This window comes from Poecile atricapillus, chromosome 35 (assembly GCF_030490865.1).
Source record: "Poecile atricapillus isolate bPoeAtr1 chromosome 35, bPoeAtr1.hap1, whole genome shotgun sequence".
Taxonomy (NCBI): Eukaryota; Metazoa; Chordata; class Aves; order Passeriformes; family Paridae; genus Poecile; species Poecile atricapillus.
Genome location: NC_081283.1, coordinates 2,609,665 through 2,626,895, shown reverse-complemented (window position 1 = coordinate 2,626,895; position 17,231 = coordinate 2,609,665). Strand labels below are relative to the sequence as shown.

At 46.9% G+C, this 17,231-nt stretch overlaps 1 protein-coding gene across 3 annotated transcripts in view; it reads left to right on the top strand.

Moving 5' to 3' along the window:
* Nucleotides 1-17,231, top strand: part of DIP2B (disco interacting protein 2 homolog B) — a 62,852-nt gene that overhangs the window by 23,273 nt on the left and 22,348 nt on the right. The window contains exons 2-12 of one of the 3 annotated variants that reach the window (XM_058861146.1): nt 2,569-2,640; nt 7,380-7,523; nt 8,926-9,051; nt 10,592-10,804; nt 13,042-13,185; nt 13,466-13,585; nt 14,173-14,370; nt 14,565-14,656; nt 15,038-15,130; nt 16,320-16,443; nt 16,939-17,048. In XM_058861146.1, the coding sequence (XP_058717129.1) occupies nt 2,569-2,640; nt 7,380-7,523; nt 8,926-9,051; nt 10,592-10,804; nt 13,042-13,185; nt 13,466-13,585; nt 14,173-14,370; nt 14,565-14,656; nt 15,038-15,130; nt 16,320-16,443; nt 16,939-17,048 (1,436 nt within the window). Of the gene's footprint in view, nt 1-2,568; nt 2,641-7,379; nt 7,524-8,925; nt 9,052-10,591; nt 10,805-13,041; nt 13,186-13,465; nt 13,586-14,172; nt 14,371-14,564; nt 14,657-15,037; nt 15,149-16,319; nt 16,444-16,938; nt 17,049-17,231 lie in introns of all 3 variants that reach the window. The other 2 variants (XM_058861145.1, XM_058861147.1) reach the window with 2 other exon arrangements.

The window sequence follows — 17,231 nt, the reverse complement described above, 5'->3', positions numbered from 1 at the left end:
TCCAGCTGTGATCCTGGGAACCAAACTGCTTCCATTCCAGTGGGGATGGGCTTAGGTTTTGGTTTTTTTTTGTAGGATATTAGTGTGGAACAAATAATTAGAGAGAATTCTGTGCTTCCCAGCATGTGAAGCAGAATGGGGTGCTCCCAAAACTTGAAGTTCTGGTATTACTTATATTATTTGTGTATGTTGTATTCCTTAGGAATTCCAACAGTTTTCTGTGGAAAAGTGTTCCTGGAGAGCAGGAAAATGTTCTCCAGAGCTTCAGAGGTGCTGGGACAGCGCTCCAGGGATGCCCAGGGTGGGATTGTTGTGGGGTCTGTGCAGGAGCAGGAGCTGCTCTGGATGGTCCCTGTGGGTCCCCTCCAGCTCAGGACACTCCACAATTCCCTGAAAATCGCCTCCAAAAGCAGAGGCAGAGCTGGGCAAAGCTTGGTGGGTTTTGAATCTCCTGCAGTCGCTCAGGACATCGTCCTGGGGCAAAACCAGGAGCTCAGCTTGAGGTGTCCCTCTCCCTGCACGTACCTGTGGGTGAGCAGGGCGAGTGTCACCTGAGCTCTGCATTGCAGTCAGGCACTGAAATTACTGCTTTGCTTGGCATTTCAGTGCATTGTGGATATTCTCTTCAGCTGCTGGATTTGTTTGGACTTGTTGGGCCCTGACTCAAACCTAGTGTTAAGAGGAGTGAGATAAAATTCTGTGTGTGTGGATGCACACCCTGCCCTGAGCAGCACGAGTCAGAGAAGGATGGAATCATGGAATGGTTTGGGTTGGAAGAGACCTTAAATCTCATCCTGTTCCACCCCTTGCCATGGGCAGGGACACTTTCCACTGTCCCAGTGTTGCTCCAAGTCCTGTCCAGCACTTGGGCACTTCCAGGGATCCAGGGCCAGCCCCAGCTTCTCTGGGCAGCCTGATCCAGGTTCTCAGCACCCTCACAGGGAGGAGTTTTTTCTCAATATCTTATCTAAACCTCTGTCATTAAGTCTGAGTTCTACTCGAGCTCTGAAACTCCCGTCTGGGTTCTTCGAGTGCCACTGGCATGCCCAGCACTGAGGAGTGGAGTCCATTCCCTTTCCAGGCATTTCACAAATCACCTTTGGAACCAAACTGGGCACTTAACTGGAATGTTTTAGCAGAGGCACTGGTGGTGTTGGGAGGTTTAGAGCCTGAAGCTTCTAATCCCTGTTTGTGGTGTGGCCCCTGGCAGGAGGATCCTGTTCAGAGCAAACCCCACGGCCGGAGCTGCTCCAGGGCTGTTCCCTCTCAGTTTAGGCTCACGGCAAAGAAAACATCCTGTTTGTGATCACTCACTTCTTGTCATCCTGTAACTGTGGCTTGATTTTAGCTTGATACCAAATAATTCTGTTTTTCTTAGTGCTGTGTGTTTGATGGTTCCCCATCTCTGGGAGGTGGGAGGTTTTAAGTGCCAGGCAGGCTATGAAGAGGCTTGAAACGCTGCAGGGCTGTTAGTTTTAATCCCTCCAAGGTTCCAGTCTTTCTTGTGGTTCTGATGTAATGTGAGAAATTAAAACAAAAGACAGCAGCCAGATGGTGCATCTCCAGGATCAGACAGATTAGTTTTTTAAAAGAGGGAAAAGTTTACAAATGCTTATTCTGGTCTCTAGAGTAATCACTCTAATAATAATCACTCCAGAGAGGATTCTCCCCCTCTACTCTGCTCTTGTGACAGCCCACCTGGAATCCTCTGCCCAGTTCTGGGGCCCCCACCATAAAGGAGGATGTGGAGCTGTTGGAACAAGTCCAGAGGAGGCCACAAAGCTGATAAAAACAGGACTGGAGCAGCACCTCCCTTCTGGAGACAGGCTGGGAGCGTTGGGAGCGCTCAGCATGGAGAAGAGAAGGTTGTGTGGAGATTTCACAGCACCTTGCAGTGTCTGAAAGGGCTGCAGGGAAGCTGGAGAAGGACAATTCATCAGGAGCTGCAGTGACAGGACAGGGAGAATGGCTTCAAACTGGAAGAGGGGAAGTTTAAGTTACCTGCAGGGAAGAAATTCCTCCCTGTGAGGGTGAGGAGGCCCTGGATCATGGGCTGTGCTTGCTGGACACAAATCTGGAAGCTGTCTGTCCATCCTTGCCTCAGTTTTTGGAGATCCCCATAGCACTGGGAGTGTGCTGCCTTTGTTTGCTGTTTGATTAGTTCAAGATGAGGCTCTGAATTTGCACTTCTCCTTCACCCTGTTGGTTGGGAATTATCCCACTTTGTTCGCCCAAGTTGTTTTGTGGTTACAGAATATTTTCATGCACTCCCAGTTTCCCTTTTTAGTTTTTCACTGCTTTGATATTCCATTTAGATAGCTGCTGTGATCCAAGTTACTGCATTTAAATAGTGGATAGTGTAGGTCTGCGATCCCAAGGGAAACTGCAGAAGTTCTGTAATATGGAGCTTTGAAATCCTAATTTATTATCCGGATTTATTGAGTTTCGGGTTCTCTATAGCTGTGTTCAGGTGAAACCTTCATGGCACTGAAAAAAAACCCCAAACAACCAGACCTCAAATTGCAAAATTCTGATTTGATTAAATGAGTTTTCTTTGCTTGTTTTTAGGGGACATCACACAGAAGGGGTATGAGAAGAAGAGAGCAAAGCTGCTGGCTCCATACGTTCCACAAACCCAAGGTAGGTCCTTGTTTTGGCTGGAATCAGGATTTTGGAGAGCTGTGACATTAAAGGGATCTGTGCAATGGAGCACTGAGATCCCATTTGCCAGCTCTGGATTATTCTGAGCTGATCATGACAATGTGAGGGTGTGTGGGTTGGTCTCTAGTTCTGTTGAACTCCAGGGGTTCCTGTCAGCTCCAGAGCTCCTGGTGGGGACTCTGCAGTGCTGTGGGAGACCCTGGCACTGGGGCTGCCCAAATCTCTGGAAGTTTCCAAGGCTGGACAGGTCTTGGAGCAGCCTGGGATAGGGGAAGGTGTCCCTGCCATGGCAGGGGTGGAACAGGATGGGCTCTAAGGTCCCTCCCAACCCAAAGCATCCTGTGGTCTCCCTCATCCGTCCATCACTTCCCACTCCCTTGGCTCTTGAGAGCTCAAGGGCTCTGGATCAATCTGGATCCTCAAGAACCATTCTGGAAACATTCTCAAAAATGTCTGAACTGCAGCGTTGATCTGTGCTGTGTCCTTCAGCCATCTTAATTCCTTGTTGGAGAAACATTTGGATTTTTATCATTTGTTGCTTTATTTTGCCAGAGTAGCTGAAGTCACTTCCTTTGGGTACAATTGTTTCCTTTGGTTCAGAGATCCGGAGCAGCTCAGCTGGTTGTATGTGGGATAATTATATATAATTGTAAACTGAAGGACATGGCTGAGTGTGTGTCTAATCATTATTTTGGGGTTTACCCAGAATAATTGTTACTGATACACTGAGATGTTTCAGCCATTAAAAACTGATGTGTCTGGTTCTGATTTCGGGCAGTGACTGGATATGACAGGGAGCCCTGAATGGACCTACTGGAATTTACTGAGCCTGGTCTACTGCCAAAAAAAATAATTGATAAAGAGTAAGAGCTCAAAGTGCATTTATTGCCCATCAACACCACGGGACTGGGTGGAAATGACAGCAGCTCCCTTCAGGCACTCGATGGGGGAACATAAATTTGTCATGTGGCAACTTCCAGACTCTCCCACCCCAAAGCACTGCCCAGTTCCTGCTCTTGTAGCTGGTTCTGGGATTTGTTTGTTCATTCATCTCCAGGTGGGGCTCATTCCCTTGTTGGAGATTGGGTTTTATTTTTTTACAGTGTGTTCTGTCTGAGCCACCTGCTGAAGGGAGCAAGGCAAACAAAAATTGTAATTTAGCCTTCAGAATGGAGATTTTCAAACAGCTCTCCAAGTGCTGAGGACTCCCTGGAGTCCTCAGGGATATGATGGGAATCTCAGCAACTCGGTGCTGCCAATTTATCAAATCTATTTCTTAAAGACTAGATACTTAAACCAAAAACTAATATACCCATGACTAATCCCTCTTGATAAGTAGGTATTTGCTGAGCAGGTTTTACAGTCCTCAGGCTAGCATTTGTGCCAGTGGAGATCTCGAGCCTGAGGAGGAAATGGGGAATCCTTGGTGCTTCAGGAGCTCTTGGCAGCCCTGCTTTTGTCCCAAGTCTTGTGGAATCTGAAGATGCTCCAGCCCTGGCACTGTGCACGTGTTTGATTTGATCAGAAAATGTTTAATTAGGAGGTGGGGGGGAAGTGGTTGGCAAGCCTGGGCTCTGCTGTTAATTGTGGGGCTTTGAGAGCTGCCAGTGGAGCTGAAGTCCAGGCAGAGTCCTGGGATGATGATGATGATGGAGGTCACCAATTAACGCAGGGGTTTGATTGCCCTTCCGGCCCAGCTCCTCGTACATCTCACACCCAGCTGCCCCAGTGCCTGGGAATCTCCTGCTGTAAAAACCCCGTGGAAGTCATGCGTGAGGGATTCAGAATCAGGTCACCTTGGTAATGAGAAGAAAATTCATTTAGTCCACAACAACAACAACAACAACAACAAAATACTCAGTGCTGGCATTTTGTGCTGTTTCTCTGAGCACTGGCCCGTGCTGGCTGATGGGGTGTCTCCATTTCATGGATGTGAAATGAGAGGAAGGGAGGGAAGGTGATGTGTCAGGGCATGTCAGCAGCATAATTTAGGAGATTCTTACTGCTGGATTTGTGCTCCATTCACATGGCCTCTGGGAGCTTGCCTCATTATTCAGGAGTTAAGGCAGCACTGTTAATTACCTAAAGATGCATTTTTTTCTGCTGCAGTATCCATTAAAGTCCATCTTGCTGCTTAACTCCTGAAAAGTCCCTGCAATCTGCAGATCCCAAAAATCTGAATCCCTGATTCCAGGGAGTTCTCCATGATGGGGGTCAGCAGCAAGCACAGCCCACGGAGCTGGGCCAGGTGTCCTTGGGTTCTGGGAGCGTGTTCAGGAAGCCCTGGAGGCTCAAGTTGGTTATTTCCATGTTTTTATGGGTATGGAACTCAAAAAAAAACATCTTCAAGGAATAGCCAGCGCAGTCCCAGCAGTGCTGCTCCGTTCTGTGTGCAGACAGTGGAGTGACAGGTTTACAGCTGCTTCCTTGTGCATGTAGCACTTGCTCTCCTTGTTATTCATGCAAACATTTATCCTCCTTCATCTCCTAATGCTTCGGTCTCTGAATCTCTAAATCGTTGGCCCCTCACCAAAACGCAGCAATGGCAAAGCAGTCAATTCTCATTAGGAGCTAAAGACAGTCAACAAATCCATGGCATCCTTCAAAGCCAATGTGAAATAATTCATTTCTCATCTCTCTTGTCATATTTGTCATGTTTCTGCCAGCAGAAAGCGCAGCTGTAGCAGGATTATTGTGAAGGGAGCGCGAAATAAATCACCTGTCACCTGCCAGGTTTGGCTGACTTGTGCTGCTTTGTTGTGTAACCATCAGTGATTTACACTCTTCCCTCTGAACGCTTTGTGAGGCCACTGGAACATGTTGTTATGTCAGAGGGAAATATTGAAACAAAGAGCTCGTTCTCTGTGTGTCATGTCACTTGGAGCCACCTCTGATCCCTTCCTTGCTGGAATGTCATGTTTGCCCTGTGATGCCCCGCGGAGAGATGAGAGGCTTTTACAAGACTTACGAAAGAGAACTGAATATGAATTTAATAATTCATTTAAAATAGTGTTAAATCTGCTGCTGACATCTAGTGGGTGCCTGAATTGGTAAATACTCGAGTGATGAGAAGACACGAAGCTTCTCTTTGGTCTGTGTTGTCTTTGGAGCAAAATAAAACTGCGCTGGGTTTGATGAAGGCAAATAAATGCTACAAAGGTGTTCAACTGGTTATCAATGGAATGTGTTGCAAAGTGACACAAAATGATGCTTTTGGATGTGGGTGAGCTGAGATTTTGAATTCATAATCTTGTTTAGGAGCCCAGGTCCTGCACCTGAACCACAGAGATCTCTTTTCCTTTGTGCCATTTGCACAGGGGATGAGTGTGTTACGAATGTGGTTTTGATAATTTGTAAAAATACAGGACTCTGATATGTGTTACTATATCCAAAAAGCACCAGTGGAAAGGGAGAATAATCATTTGTCCCCCTAATGTGATTTGAGGATTTCATGCTATCAGATCTGCACTTTAACTAGAAATAAAGGTTTTCAGTTTTTGGCACGGTAGTTTAAAGAATCATTAACATTCCACAACTAAGTGGCTTGTTAGTTTGCTTTAACATTCAGTAATGTTCCAATAATATTTTTCTCTTTGGGATTTTAGAAGGGACAGGAGATGGATGAAGGAAGATGAGGAATTTAAAAAATGTCTTTTTATGAGACATTGAGGGGCTGGAGTGTGTCCAGAGATGGGAACAGAGCTGGGGAAGGAGCTGGAAAACTCTTGAGGGAGCTGGGGAGGCTCAGCCTGGAGAAAAGGAGGCTCAGGGGGGACCTTTTTATTCCACAGCTCCCTGACACGAGGGTGGAGGCAGGTGGGGTTGGACAGGAGGTTTGGGTTGGACATCAGCAGGAATTTCCCCATGGAAAGGGTGGTCAAGCCTTGGAAAGGGCTGCCCAGGAAGGTTTGGAATCCCCATCCTGGAGGTGTCCAGGGAAGTCTGGATGTGGCACTCGGTGCTCTGGGCTGGGGACAAGGTGAGGATCAGGCACAGCTTGGACTGGATGGTCTGGAGGGATTTTCCAGCCTCGAGAATTCTGTGATCCTGTGGAGATTCCAGCAGCCAGCTCAGGGTGATTTGCTGTTTCTGTGAGTCCCTGAGCTCCAGGCACTCACCTGGAGTTGTTTACCTAAAACCACACACCTCCAAAGTGGTGTAGCTGGAATGGAAGCCCAGGATTTGTGGTTTCCTCTCCATTTCTCTGATCCTTTGGTAGGCTGTGAGGATTCCAAAGATGACACAGTTGCTCTTGTTTCTTTGCATGACTCCAGGTGACAACCTGGAGGAAATTACAGCTGGGTGACCTCTGGGTTTTAGTCTTCAAAACTTCTTCTGACACACAGATTCATTTTAGAATTGAACCTCCACTGGCAACAATTCCGAGCTGCTCTTGCTGAATTATGTAAAATTTAATGTTTATCAGATTATCTGTTTTGCTTCCTGTTTTAATGGGATAAACAAACTTTTCCTGGATGATAAAGCCCTGGACATGCTGAAAGCCAGAACCAGGCAGCTGGAGGTCTCCTTGGGTTTGTGATTAATGGGAACAGCAAAGGCTCTTGCTGCTGGTTTATTATTGGTTTTCCAGTCAATAACGAGCGCTGGTCACTGGGAGACACCGAGTGACAAAGCAACTTCCTGACATCCCCGTCATGAGAAAAGGGAAGAGTGTGCTCCAGAAAATCTCCTTTTATTTCCCACTCCCTGTTTTCCAGGGGTTGATCCAGCATTACAGAAGGAATCCAGACCTCAGATGCCCGCTCCATCTGCAGCTCCAGCCTCAGCATCATCCTCCTCATCCTCATCCAAATTCCACCGAGCTCGCTCAGGGGGAGCCAGAGATGAACGTTATCGATCTGGTAAGGGCAGGGACAAGAATTCCCTGCATTCCTCTCAAGGAATTAAAATTATTATCCATGTGCTGATGGAAAGTCCTGCCTTGGTGGTTCTCTGAAATGAAACATCAGACTGTGGGCTGCAGCTGCTGAATCAAAACCACTTTGAAGTAGGAAAAACAAATAATGTCGCCCTGATTTTCTGGCTCAGTGCAAATTGTTTGGTGCAAATTGTTCACAGAATGGAAAAAAATCTTTAATCACCTGTAGGTGATAACATTGAGTGAGGTGACAGTTCCTGGAGCTCTGGGAGCTTGGAGCAGCAGGAAGGGCTGCCCAGCACCTGCTGAGCTCCTGCTTCACTTCAGGAGAGGAGAAGGTGTTTACACCTAATTTTTGTACCCTGTTTTTTATTTTTCACTTTACAATAACAAGAATTAAGTTTTCTTCTCAATACAGGCAAATAAAGTTTATTAAATCTTCCTTCTCCAGTGATACTCATACCCACCATTTCATGGAGGGTTAGGAGAGCCTGGTTTGGCTTTTGCAAAAGCAGAATTAAAATACATTAATATGAGAAATGAGAGTTTATAGACCTGAGGCTGCTCACACTCTGTGCATATTTAAATGGTGCACAGGCAGATTTTAGGATAATCTTCAGTTGAGGGGAACAATCTGTCAGGATTGAGGTTTCTGTAAAAATTGCCAGAGACACGAGGATATAATGAGTTTAATCCAGAAGTTTCCAGAGTAACAAACCTGGCCCTGCATTCAGCTTGCTAACTTGAGGAACCTCAGTTGGTTTCCTTGTTTAGAAAAAGAGAATAAAAGGTGATGCAGAAGAGATTCATTGGTGCTGAAAACAGGCAGATGGGGGTGTTTGAAGGTGTGTTACTCCTTCCTTTGATGCCTTGGAGTGGCTCCCTAGAACAGAGGCTAGACAAAGTTAAGAGAATAAAGTGGGTTTATTATTTATTTATAAAATATTATAAAATATTATTTATTTATATTTATTTCTAATAAATAAATATATTTATTTATTAAAGGCCTTCCATAGATACACCTTGGGCTGCCAAAAGCCTCCCAGAGGCTGCACCCAAGATGAACAACGGGCATGAGTTTTTCAGATAATCATGAATTCGGTCTGTTTGCATATCAGGGTTAATTCTCCAATTACAGCTTCATGTAATGAAATCATATTCCCCCAGTTTGCTCCCCAACAATTCACTTTTGTCTGTGATTTTCAGGACCTGAGGCTGTAGGGCCACAGGCCCAGAGGGGTTGTTTTGTCCAACTAAAACATGAAGACACTTTACACTTTCTGTGGAGTTTAGAGCTGGGCACTAAGGCAGTGTAGGGTTGGGAAAATGTAAAAGCTGAGCTCTTGGGTCATCACCTTGCTGCTGTGTGCCCTTCCCTCTGGCAGACATCCACACCGAGGCGGTGCAGGCGGCGCTGGCCAAGCACAAGGAGCAGAAGATGGCGCTGCCCATGCCCACCAAACGCCGCTCCACCTTCGTCCAGTCCCCGGCTGATGCCTGCACTCCGCCAGGTGAGGCTGTGCCAGGGATGCACCTTCCAATCCTGCAGTGCTCCAGCCCTTCACACATCCTCTCTCGGGGATGGGGAGTGCCCTCTCTTCCAGGAGTTCTCAAACAGACACGTGGTGGGATTCTTGGGATGTCCTGTGTGAGGATGGTCCTTGTGGGTCCAATCTGTGGCTCACATTGGCTGGACTGAGGCCACTTCTTCATCCCTCACACCTGTTTCTGACAGATAATTCACATCTTGGTTTTGTTAATGTTTAATGCTCAGGGTTTGCAGCGATGTTTGTGTCTGGGCAAGGACCTCGGAGGGGTCTGGTGGGATTCCAGGACTTGCAGGACTTCTCTCAGCCCTGCCTGCAGCAGAATCCCTGGATGCCATGGTGTCTGTCACGATGCATGTGCAGCAGGTCTCAATAACCCTCTGTTTTCCAGCAGTTGGATGCACTGACAAACCAGTCCATGTGGTTTTTGGCAGTGAATTCTGTGTTGTGTCTCATTGTGCAGAAGCATCGCAGCCATTTGGATTGACAGAGTCATCCGAATGTTATGAATCCACATCTCCCGGTGAATTCATAGCTCTGAAACTGCTCTGCTAGGCCACGTCACTCCTCCTCCTCCTCCTCCTCCTTAATTCCTCTTTTATCACACTTCCTCTTTTCCCTTCCTTTCTCCGGGGGGCTGATGCATGTTCCTGGTGTCTGCTTGGGTCTCAGCTCTGTGCTCACTCGTCCAGGACTGCAGCACATCCTGTGCTGGGGGACTCACACCAATCGAGGTCAGCACCCACAGCATGGCTGGAGTCAGCCCTTTGCCTCAGCTCAGAACTCCCTTCCACTCTGGAAAGTGGCTAGAACATGATTTAATAGTTTGATTTACCACTCCAGTGTAGGCAGAAAATCACTTTGAAGAGCACCTAAATGTTAGGGAGAGCCACCTGTGTGTTTGTATTTAGCACTGTACAACTCAACATCTCAAGAACTGAGCGTTTGCTTCATGGTAATTCAATAATTAGTTCACAGTTTTGGGACAGCCGAGGTATCTGTGCTCTGGGACACACAGGAAGCAGTTCCTTGCTGTAGATGTCTCTGTTTTGTTTTGGGGTTGGGCTTTTTGTTTGTTTTCTGCAATTGAAAGGGCCCCATTTAGAGCCCCAGACAAAAAGCTTTTTCTGCTGTGGCCTTGGCACAGTCATTTCCTGCGTTTTCTTTGTTCCTGGGACTTTGCGGTTTGACAACGACCCTGACCCCTCACCTTGCAGTTCAGAATGTCCAGAGTTAGGCAAAACCAGCATCTGATATTATGGAAATGGAAAAGTAATGAGAGTTGTAGTCTTGGAGACCCCAGGGGAAGGATGTTGTCTGAGGAGGTGAATCCCACAGGGGTGAGTGCGTTCCCACCGATTCTGCCGCTTTAACCTCTGGTTTGGCCTGTGGAAAACAGATCTTGCTGTGAAAGCCTGTGCTGTTGATATGTGATTGGAAAGAGCATGTTCAGTGCCATGTGCTTTTCCCTAAGCAGCTAGATTTTCTTTCTGCTTCCACACAGACACGTCTTCCGCCTCCGAGGACGAGGGCTCGCTCAGGCGCCAAGCTGCTCTCTCTGCTGCATTGCACCAGAGCTTACAGAATGCTGAGTCTTGGATCAACCGATCTGTTCAGGGGTCATCCACATCCTCATCAGCATCCTCTACACTTTCCCATGGAGAAGGCAAAGGGACCAGTGGGTCACTAGCTGATGTATTTGCCAATACTCGAATAGGTAGGAGCTGGGTACGAACAGAACAATCGCTTCGAGTTCAGACTGTGTTGATAAAGCTGGAGTTGTCCATTGCAGAAGGGAAATTCGGAGTAAGAGTTTAGCTGGTATTGATGGAGGATTGGTTGGAGTTGCACCATCACGCTGTTGGTTTTCCTGAAGAATTTCAGAAGATTGAGGTGGTTGTTAAAAGGGAGAGTGGGGAGCAGGATGCTTCTGGAAGACTCCAGGGCCAGTGTGGACAGAGCAGGAGGCACAGCTCTCTGTGTCCTGTGTTGCTTGATGTCTCCAGCTCTTGGGAGCTCCCGTGGGCACAAAGCTGCCCAGTGCAAGTGGCATTTTCATCCGTGTCCTGGCGATTCCCTCAGGGGTGTCTGTGCCTGTGGAGTGGGGAAATGCTGTGTTTGACATCCTCATTTTGCTCTGAGCCCTGGTGGTTTATTGTTTGCGTTAGATCAGGAGAGAAAAAGAGCCAAACCCAGCCGTGTGTGTGAACAAATGAGCCTGTCATTAAAAAACAGGGTTAGAGGAGTAAAGTTTAGCCCAGCTCTTCCATGACTGAGGAATAACCAGAGCATCCAGATACTGAGGAGACGGAGCAAAAAAATCTACAGATCTGGATACCCCGGGCTCAGTTTTCTGAGGCTCTGAGGTGCTCCTTGCTGCTGATGCTTCTGTATGAAATGGCCAAGTTTGTTTTTGCTCTGTGTATGTTTGTCCTTTTTAGCTGCTGGTGAGGAAATTCCTGCACCGTAGGACATTGTCTGTATTTCATGTGCTCTCTGCTTCTGCTTAACTGGGTTGGGGCAAGCAGTGCATAGAAGTGCTGGTGATTTTATCTTTCACTTATTTATCTTTTTATTGCTGTTACTTTGTTTGTTTTATTTGCTGGGATGCAAATTGTTTCCTGAAATGGAAAACTGAGGAGGTTGCCCATAAAATGTAGTCAATATAATTAATGTCTTTGAAGCAGAGAGGCTGTTTTTAATTGGAGCATGCAGAAGGCCACATTACCTTTTGCAATGAATTAAGGTAACGCAGCTTTTTACCTCCAGAATATCTGCTGTCTAATCTAATTAGTGTCTTATGCAAAATAGAAGCTTTGAATCTTCGTCAGAATTCTATTTGCCACACTCATCCTGTGTTAACACCTGGTTTAAATGAACAGAACCCTCACATACACAATTCTGTACATCTCTCTCTTGAGAGCAATAAAAAGTCCTGCAGGTGTTTGGGTTGTACAAATCCACGTCCTTTCCAGTGAATTTAGAAGTTCATGAGAAATATTCACTGCCACCGTGTCTCCAAAGGGATGCAGAAATGGGACCTTTTTTCCCCCCTTAGAAAAAGGGAAATCAACACAGAATCAATCACAAAACCCTGTCAGTGGGAATTATTTGGGATTTGACTTCAGACTAGCTGTAAAACCCAACCCATAGTTTCAGATTGTTGATTTTTTTCCTTTGTAAGCAACAGTTGCTGGTGCTGTTAGGCCAGAATAGAATATTCTTGCCCTATCAGATGATCAAACCTGCTGGGCTGTGTAAAGAAACCCCAAAATAAGCAAAAATCCCTTGTTTGAGGGAGAGTTCACTGGAGAATTCCTGCAGGATGCAGTTACAGCCTCAGCTGAAAGGCAGGACAGTCTCTTGCAGCTTGAAGCAGAAGTAAGACCCAGCTCACACTGTTCATTGGATTTTTTCTGTAGCTGCTGGACAAGCTCTGTCACCGCCCAGCTGGAAGGGATTGAGACCCAAACACAGCTTTTGCTGATCTGCTTTGGTTAAATTCCCACCTGTTTTGTTTTCAAAAGCCCTCAGTCACAAAAAAAAAAGCTAAACAGTAGAATTCTAGCAAGAGAGATCATAGGTGAGGGAGGACTTTGGATGTTTCAGAGCTCATGTGAATCTCAAATTTGTTTTAAAAACAACTTATTTTTTTTACAGTACAGAATGTCAAGAGATTGAGCTTCAAGGTTAGAAACCAAGAACAGGAATTCTGTTTTGCTGAAGCACTTTCCTGACATGGACAAAACCTTGTGCCTTTGGTTTTTTTGGTTTCCAGAGCAGATGCTGTGCCTCTCCTGAACCTTTAGGAAATCAGTGTCTTTAGCATTAATGAGGGTTCCCACACATCCAACCCATTCAATCCTTAGGATTTATTGGTAACAGGTGACTTGACACTTTACTCCTTGGGGGGGATAATAAAAGGTGTATTTAGCAGCTTTCTTCTTTTTCTAGAAAGTTTCTCAGTCCCCCCAGATGTCACAGCAACTACCTCCACCCCCTCGGCGCGGCCGGCAGCCATCGACCTCCCTCCCTCTGGAATTGTGAAGGGGATGCACAAGGGATCCAACCGCTCCAGCCTCATGGACACTGCAGATGGTACGAAACCCTGGGGACACCCAGGAGCTGCACAAGTCTTCAGAGAGGGTTTAAATCACACCAAAATTCTCCCAACTCCCGTTTAGCTCTCCTCGAGTCGCAGAATCGGAGCGGTTTTGGTGTTAGCGTTAAGATGTTGCTGCAGTCGCGGTGTTGGGTGGAATTTCTTCATGGGTAGGGTGGTCAGGGGTTGGATGTGCCCAGGGTGGGGTCCCAGATCCCTGGAGGTGGCCAGGGAATGGCTGGAAGTGGCACTCAGAGCTCTGCTCTTTCCCTCCAGGTGTTCCTGTGAGCAGCAGAGTCTCCACAAAAATTCAGCAGCTGCTGAACACCTTGAAAAGACCTAAAAGACCACCTCTGAAAGAATTCTTTGTGGATGATTTTGAAGAAATTGTGGAAGGTAACAGCACAAATAATCTCTTTTAATACATATTTGTTACAATTAGATACTCAGGGAGCTGAGTTCTTTGTGCTGTTGTTCTCAAGGTTGACTCAGATTCACTCTTTGCAGCAGCCTCCATGAACAGTCTGACACAAAAACAGTGTTTGAAGTAATTCACTGTTCTGCTGAGCTTTGGGGGACCTCCTCAACACTAAACTTCCTAAAAAAAAATATTTAAATCCATTTTTCAACCCCCTTTGTTTGCTTAGGCTCCTTTAATTAATTTCCCAAAGGGGATTGTCCTCACTGATAATTTCATTCCAGCATTATTTTGTTAGGTTTTCTTTTCTGCAGTTCTGTGTTTCTTTCTTTACTGATGTGTCGAACACCTTTGAACAAAATCCTGTTCATGAAGTCTTGTTCTGTGCTAGACTTCCTAGAAAACAGGATGGAATGGGTTGTTAAACGCTTTTCCTCACTCCCTTTAAGTTCATTTTCAGTTTATTTCAAGCTGAACTGTCAGGTGACAAATGAGAATATTCTTTTATTTGGATTCTATTACAAATATCAGAATAGATACTGGAAATATTATTGAATTTTCTCAGTTCCCCAGCCCGACCCGAACCAGCCCAAGCCCGAGGGCCGCCAGATGACCCCGGTGAAGGGAGAGCCCCTGGGAGTTGTCTGTAATTGGCCTCCAGCCTTGGAAGCAGCTCTGCAGCGCTGGGGAACCACTCAGGCCAAGTGTCCCTGTCTGACAGCGCTGGATGTGACAGGAAAACCAGTTTACACCCTCACCTATGGTGAGTCCAGCCTCCAGCCACCCTCCCCTGCTCCCAGGTGGGGACAGCACAGAGCTCCTGGCTTTAGAGGGGCTGCAAAAAACCCTCCCTGCTCTTTGTGAGTGCTGCAGCTCTGCAGGTGTGGGAACAGCCCAGGCTGGAGCTGTTCTCTCGTGCTGAGTGATGCAGAGCTGTCTCTGTTCTCTGTCTTGCAGGAAAACTGTGGAGCAGAAGTCTCAAGCTGGCCTACACCCTGCTTAATAAACTGGGGACCAAAAACGAACCTGTGTTAAAACCTGGAGACAGGGTAATGATTTTGGGACTCTCTGCTTCTCCCTCTGGAGTAAAAAGAGGGGTTTGGGGGGCTGGAGCTTAGCACAGACACCACAGTGAGACTCTAACCCCAGGGACAAGGCTGCTTGGCACAGAAATTGGGGTGATTTTCAGGGGTCCTGGCTCCTCTGAGCAGCTTTTTGGCTCTGGGCTCTGAGGGAAATGCAGAGTTTGTTCTCTGTGTCTTGGCTGTGTGTGAACCTTCACGTGCCTTGGCACTCCGTGAGGAGCTCAGGCGTGTTCCATGCACTCTGTGGGAGGAAGAGTGTGAAATTACACCATGAAATTACACCAAGTTTCCCGAGTTTCAGTCACTCTAGGCCTGGGTTTTGAAATTTGACCTTGTGGGTTGCAGGTAGCCCTGGTGTATCCCAACAACGACCCCGTGATGTTCATGGTGGCTTTTTACGGCTGTCTCCTGGCAGAAGTGATCCCAGTGCCTATAGAGGTACCTCTTACCAGAAAGGTAACGTTGATGGAACTTGGAGGAGCGATGTGGGATGGAAACCAAGTCAGGCCATCAGCCTCTGACAGCGTTTCACAGCCTCCAGCTGCTGCCTGGGCAGCTCTGTGCCAGCAAAGACCTCGGGGAGCCTGGAGTGGCATTTAAAAATGGAAAAACGTATTGACCAGAGCTGTGCTGAGCAGCTGGAGATGGTCAATTCTCCTAAATGATGCAGTTCCTTCGCTTCCTTATTGCAAATAATTTATACAGAGCAGATTATAGTGTGGATCTGCCCCCCTGGGTGATGAGAGGGGGCTCAGTCCAGCCTTGCTGAGCTCTGCCAGGCTCTGATTTTGCTGGAGATGGAGGTGCTCAGTGGTCCTGAAGACTTTGAGGCACATTTTGTAAATTATTTGCTCAACAAAGTGTTTTCTTTACCCTTCCCAGAATTTTTGCACTGTTGCCATGTTATTGGCGTGTCAAGAGCTGTGTGAAACGATTTCACAAGAGGAAACAAAAACAAGAGGCTCATGACAAACATTATAGCAGGAGAGGTGGCAGTGAGCTGGTCTGAGAGGTGGCAGTGAGCTGGGAGCACTCAGGGACTCACAGAGCTTTGATTTCATTCTCTGTACTCTGACAAGACTGCTATAGCAACCAAATGCAAAATTAAAACTTCTCCGCTATTTGCCCAATCGGTTTCTGAGTGAGCCTCCTCATTTTATCATTGTGCAACAGAAATTGGCTCCAGGGGATAGAGAGGTCTCGTTATTCCAGTGTAATTACATGTTTTGCTTTTTCTGCCTCTCCATTCCTCTTTGCAGCATCTGGGTTTCCATTAGTGCCAGTGCATGGGGTGTGCTCCATGCCTGGGTGCTGGGCAGGAGCTCTTGTTTTCCCTGGATTTCACATCCAGTGCGTTTTAACCTTGCCAGTGCCGTATTTTGTGGGGTCACAGGATGGTTTGAGTTGGAAGGGACCTCAGAGACCATCCAGTTCCATCCTTTGCCGTGGGCAGGGACACCTTCCAGCAGCCCAAGTCACTCCAGTTGTGATTCTGAGTGTTGTTTTCTTCTTTTCCTCGCCATTCCTTCCCCCAGTCCCCAGATCATTATCAAACCTTGGGTTTTGGGGAGGGAAAGCTGACTTTTGTCCTCTTTGAGCAGGAGTGACTTCTCCTCTCTTCCCTCAGGATGCTGGTGGGCAGCAGATTGGCTTCTTGCTGGGGAGCTGTGGGATTGCTCTGGCCCTCACCACTGAAGTGTGTCTGAAAGGACTCCCAAAAACCCAAAACGGAGAAATTGTGCAGTTTAAAGGTGAGCTGGTTATAAATTTGCTTTTGATTGTACTCCTGCTGCAGCTGAGCCATCTGAAAGGAGCTGTCAGGACCCTGAAGGCACTTGGAGGGTAAAGGGGCAACCTGATCCCGTCATCAAAATTTTGATTTGTGTTTGTGGTGAGACCAACCCGTGTGTCTGACAGCTGCTCTGCTGTTCTGGGGGTCACAAGGAGCCACCTCCCAAGGCAGGGTTGTGCTCAGTGGCATTTGGCAGGTTCCAGGGCAGTTTTATTCACAAGTTTTATTTAGGAATGCTGCAGGGATCTTCCCTGAGGAGAGGAAGTACCTTGTTGCCCACTGAACCCCCCGATGAGAAACGAGATGAACCTTCTGGCTGGTAGCTGGGCTTGGCTTGGAATTTTGCTTGTGTAACTGAACTTGGACAAATGATGGGGGTTTAGTGTGTTCTTGCAGAATATAAATCCCTCAATAAATAAACTGATATTAATGTACCGTTTAATTTTGGCTCCAGGTTGGCCCAGACTCAAATGGGTTGTGACAGATTCAAAATATCTCTCCAAATCTCCCAAGGACTGGCAGCCCAACATCTCAGCAGCAGGAACTGAGCCAGCATATATTGAGGTAAGTGGTGAATGGGGAATAGAAAGTACCTTCTGTGAGCTGAATTTAATGTTCTAATCACCAGAGAGAGAATAGTTTCACCTCACTCCCTTCCACTTCCCACTTTCCTTTTCCACTGAAACGAGTCTTTCACTGGGGACATCCTGCTGTGAAGCTCATTTTAGGTCTGAATCCCTCTGTGAC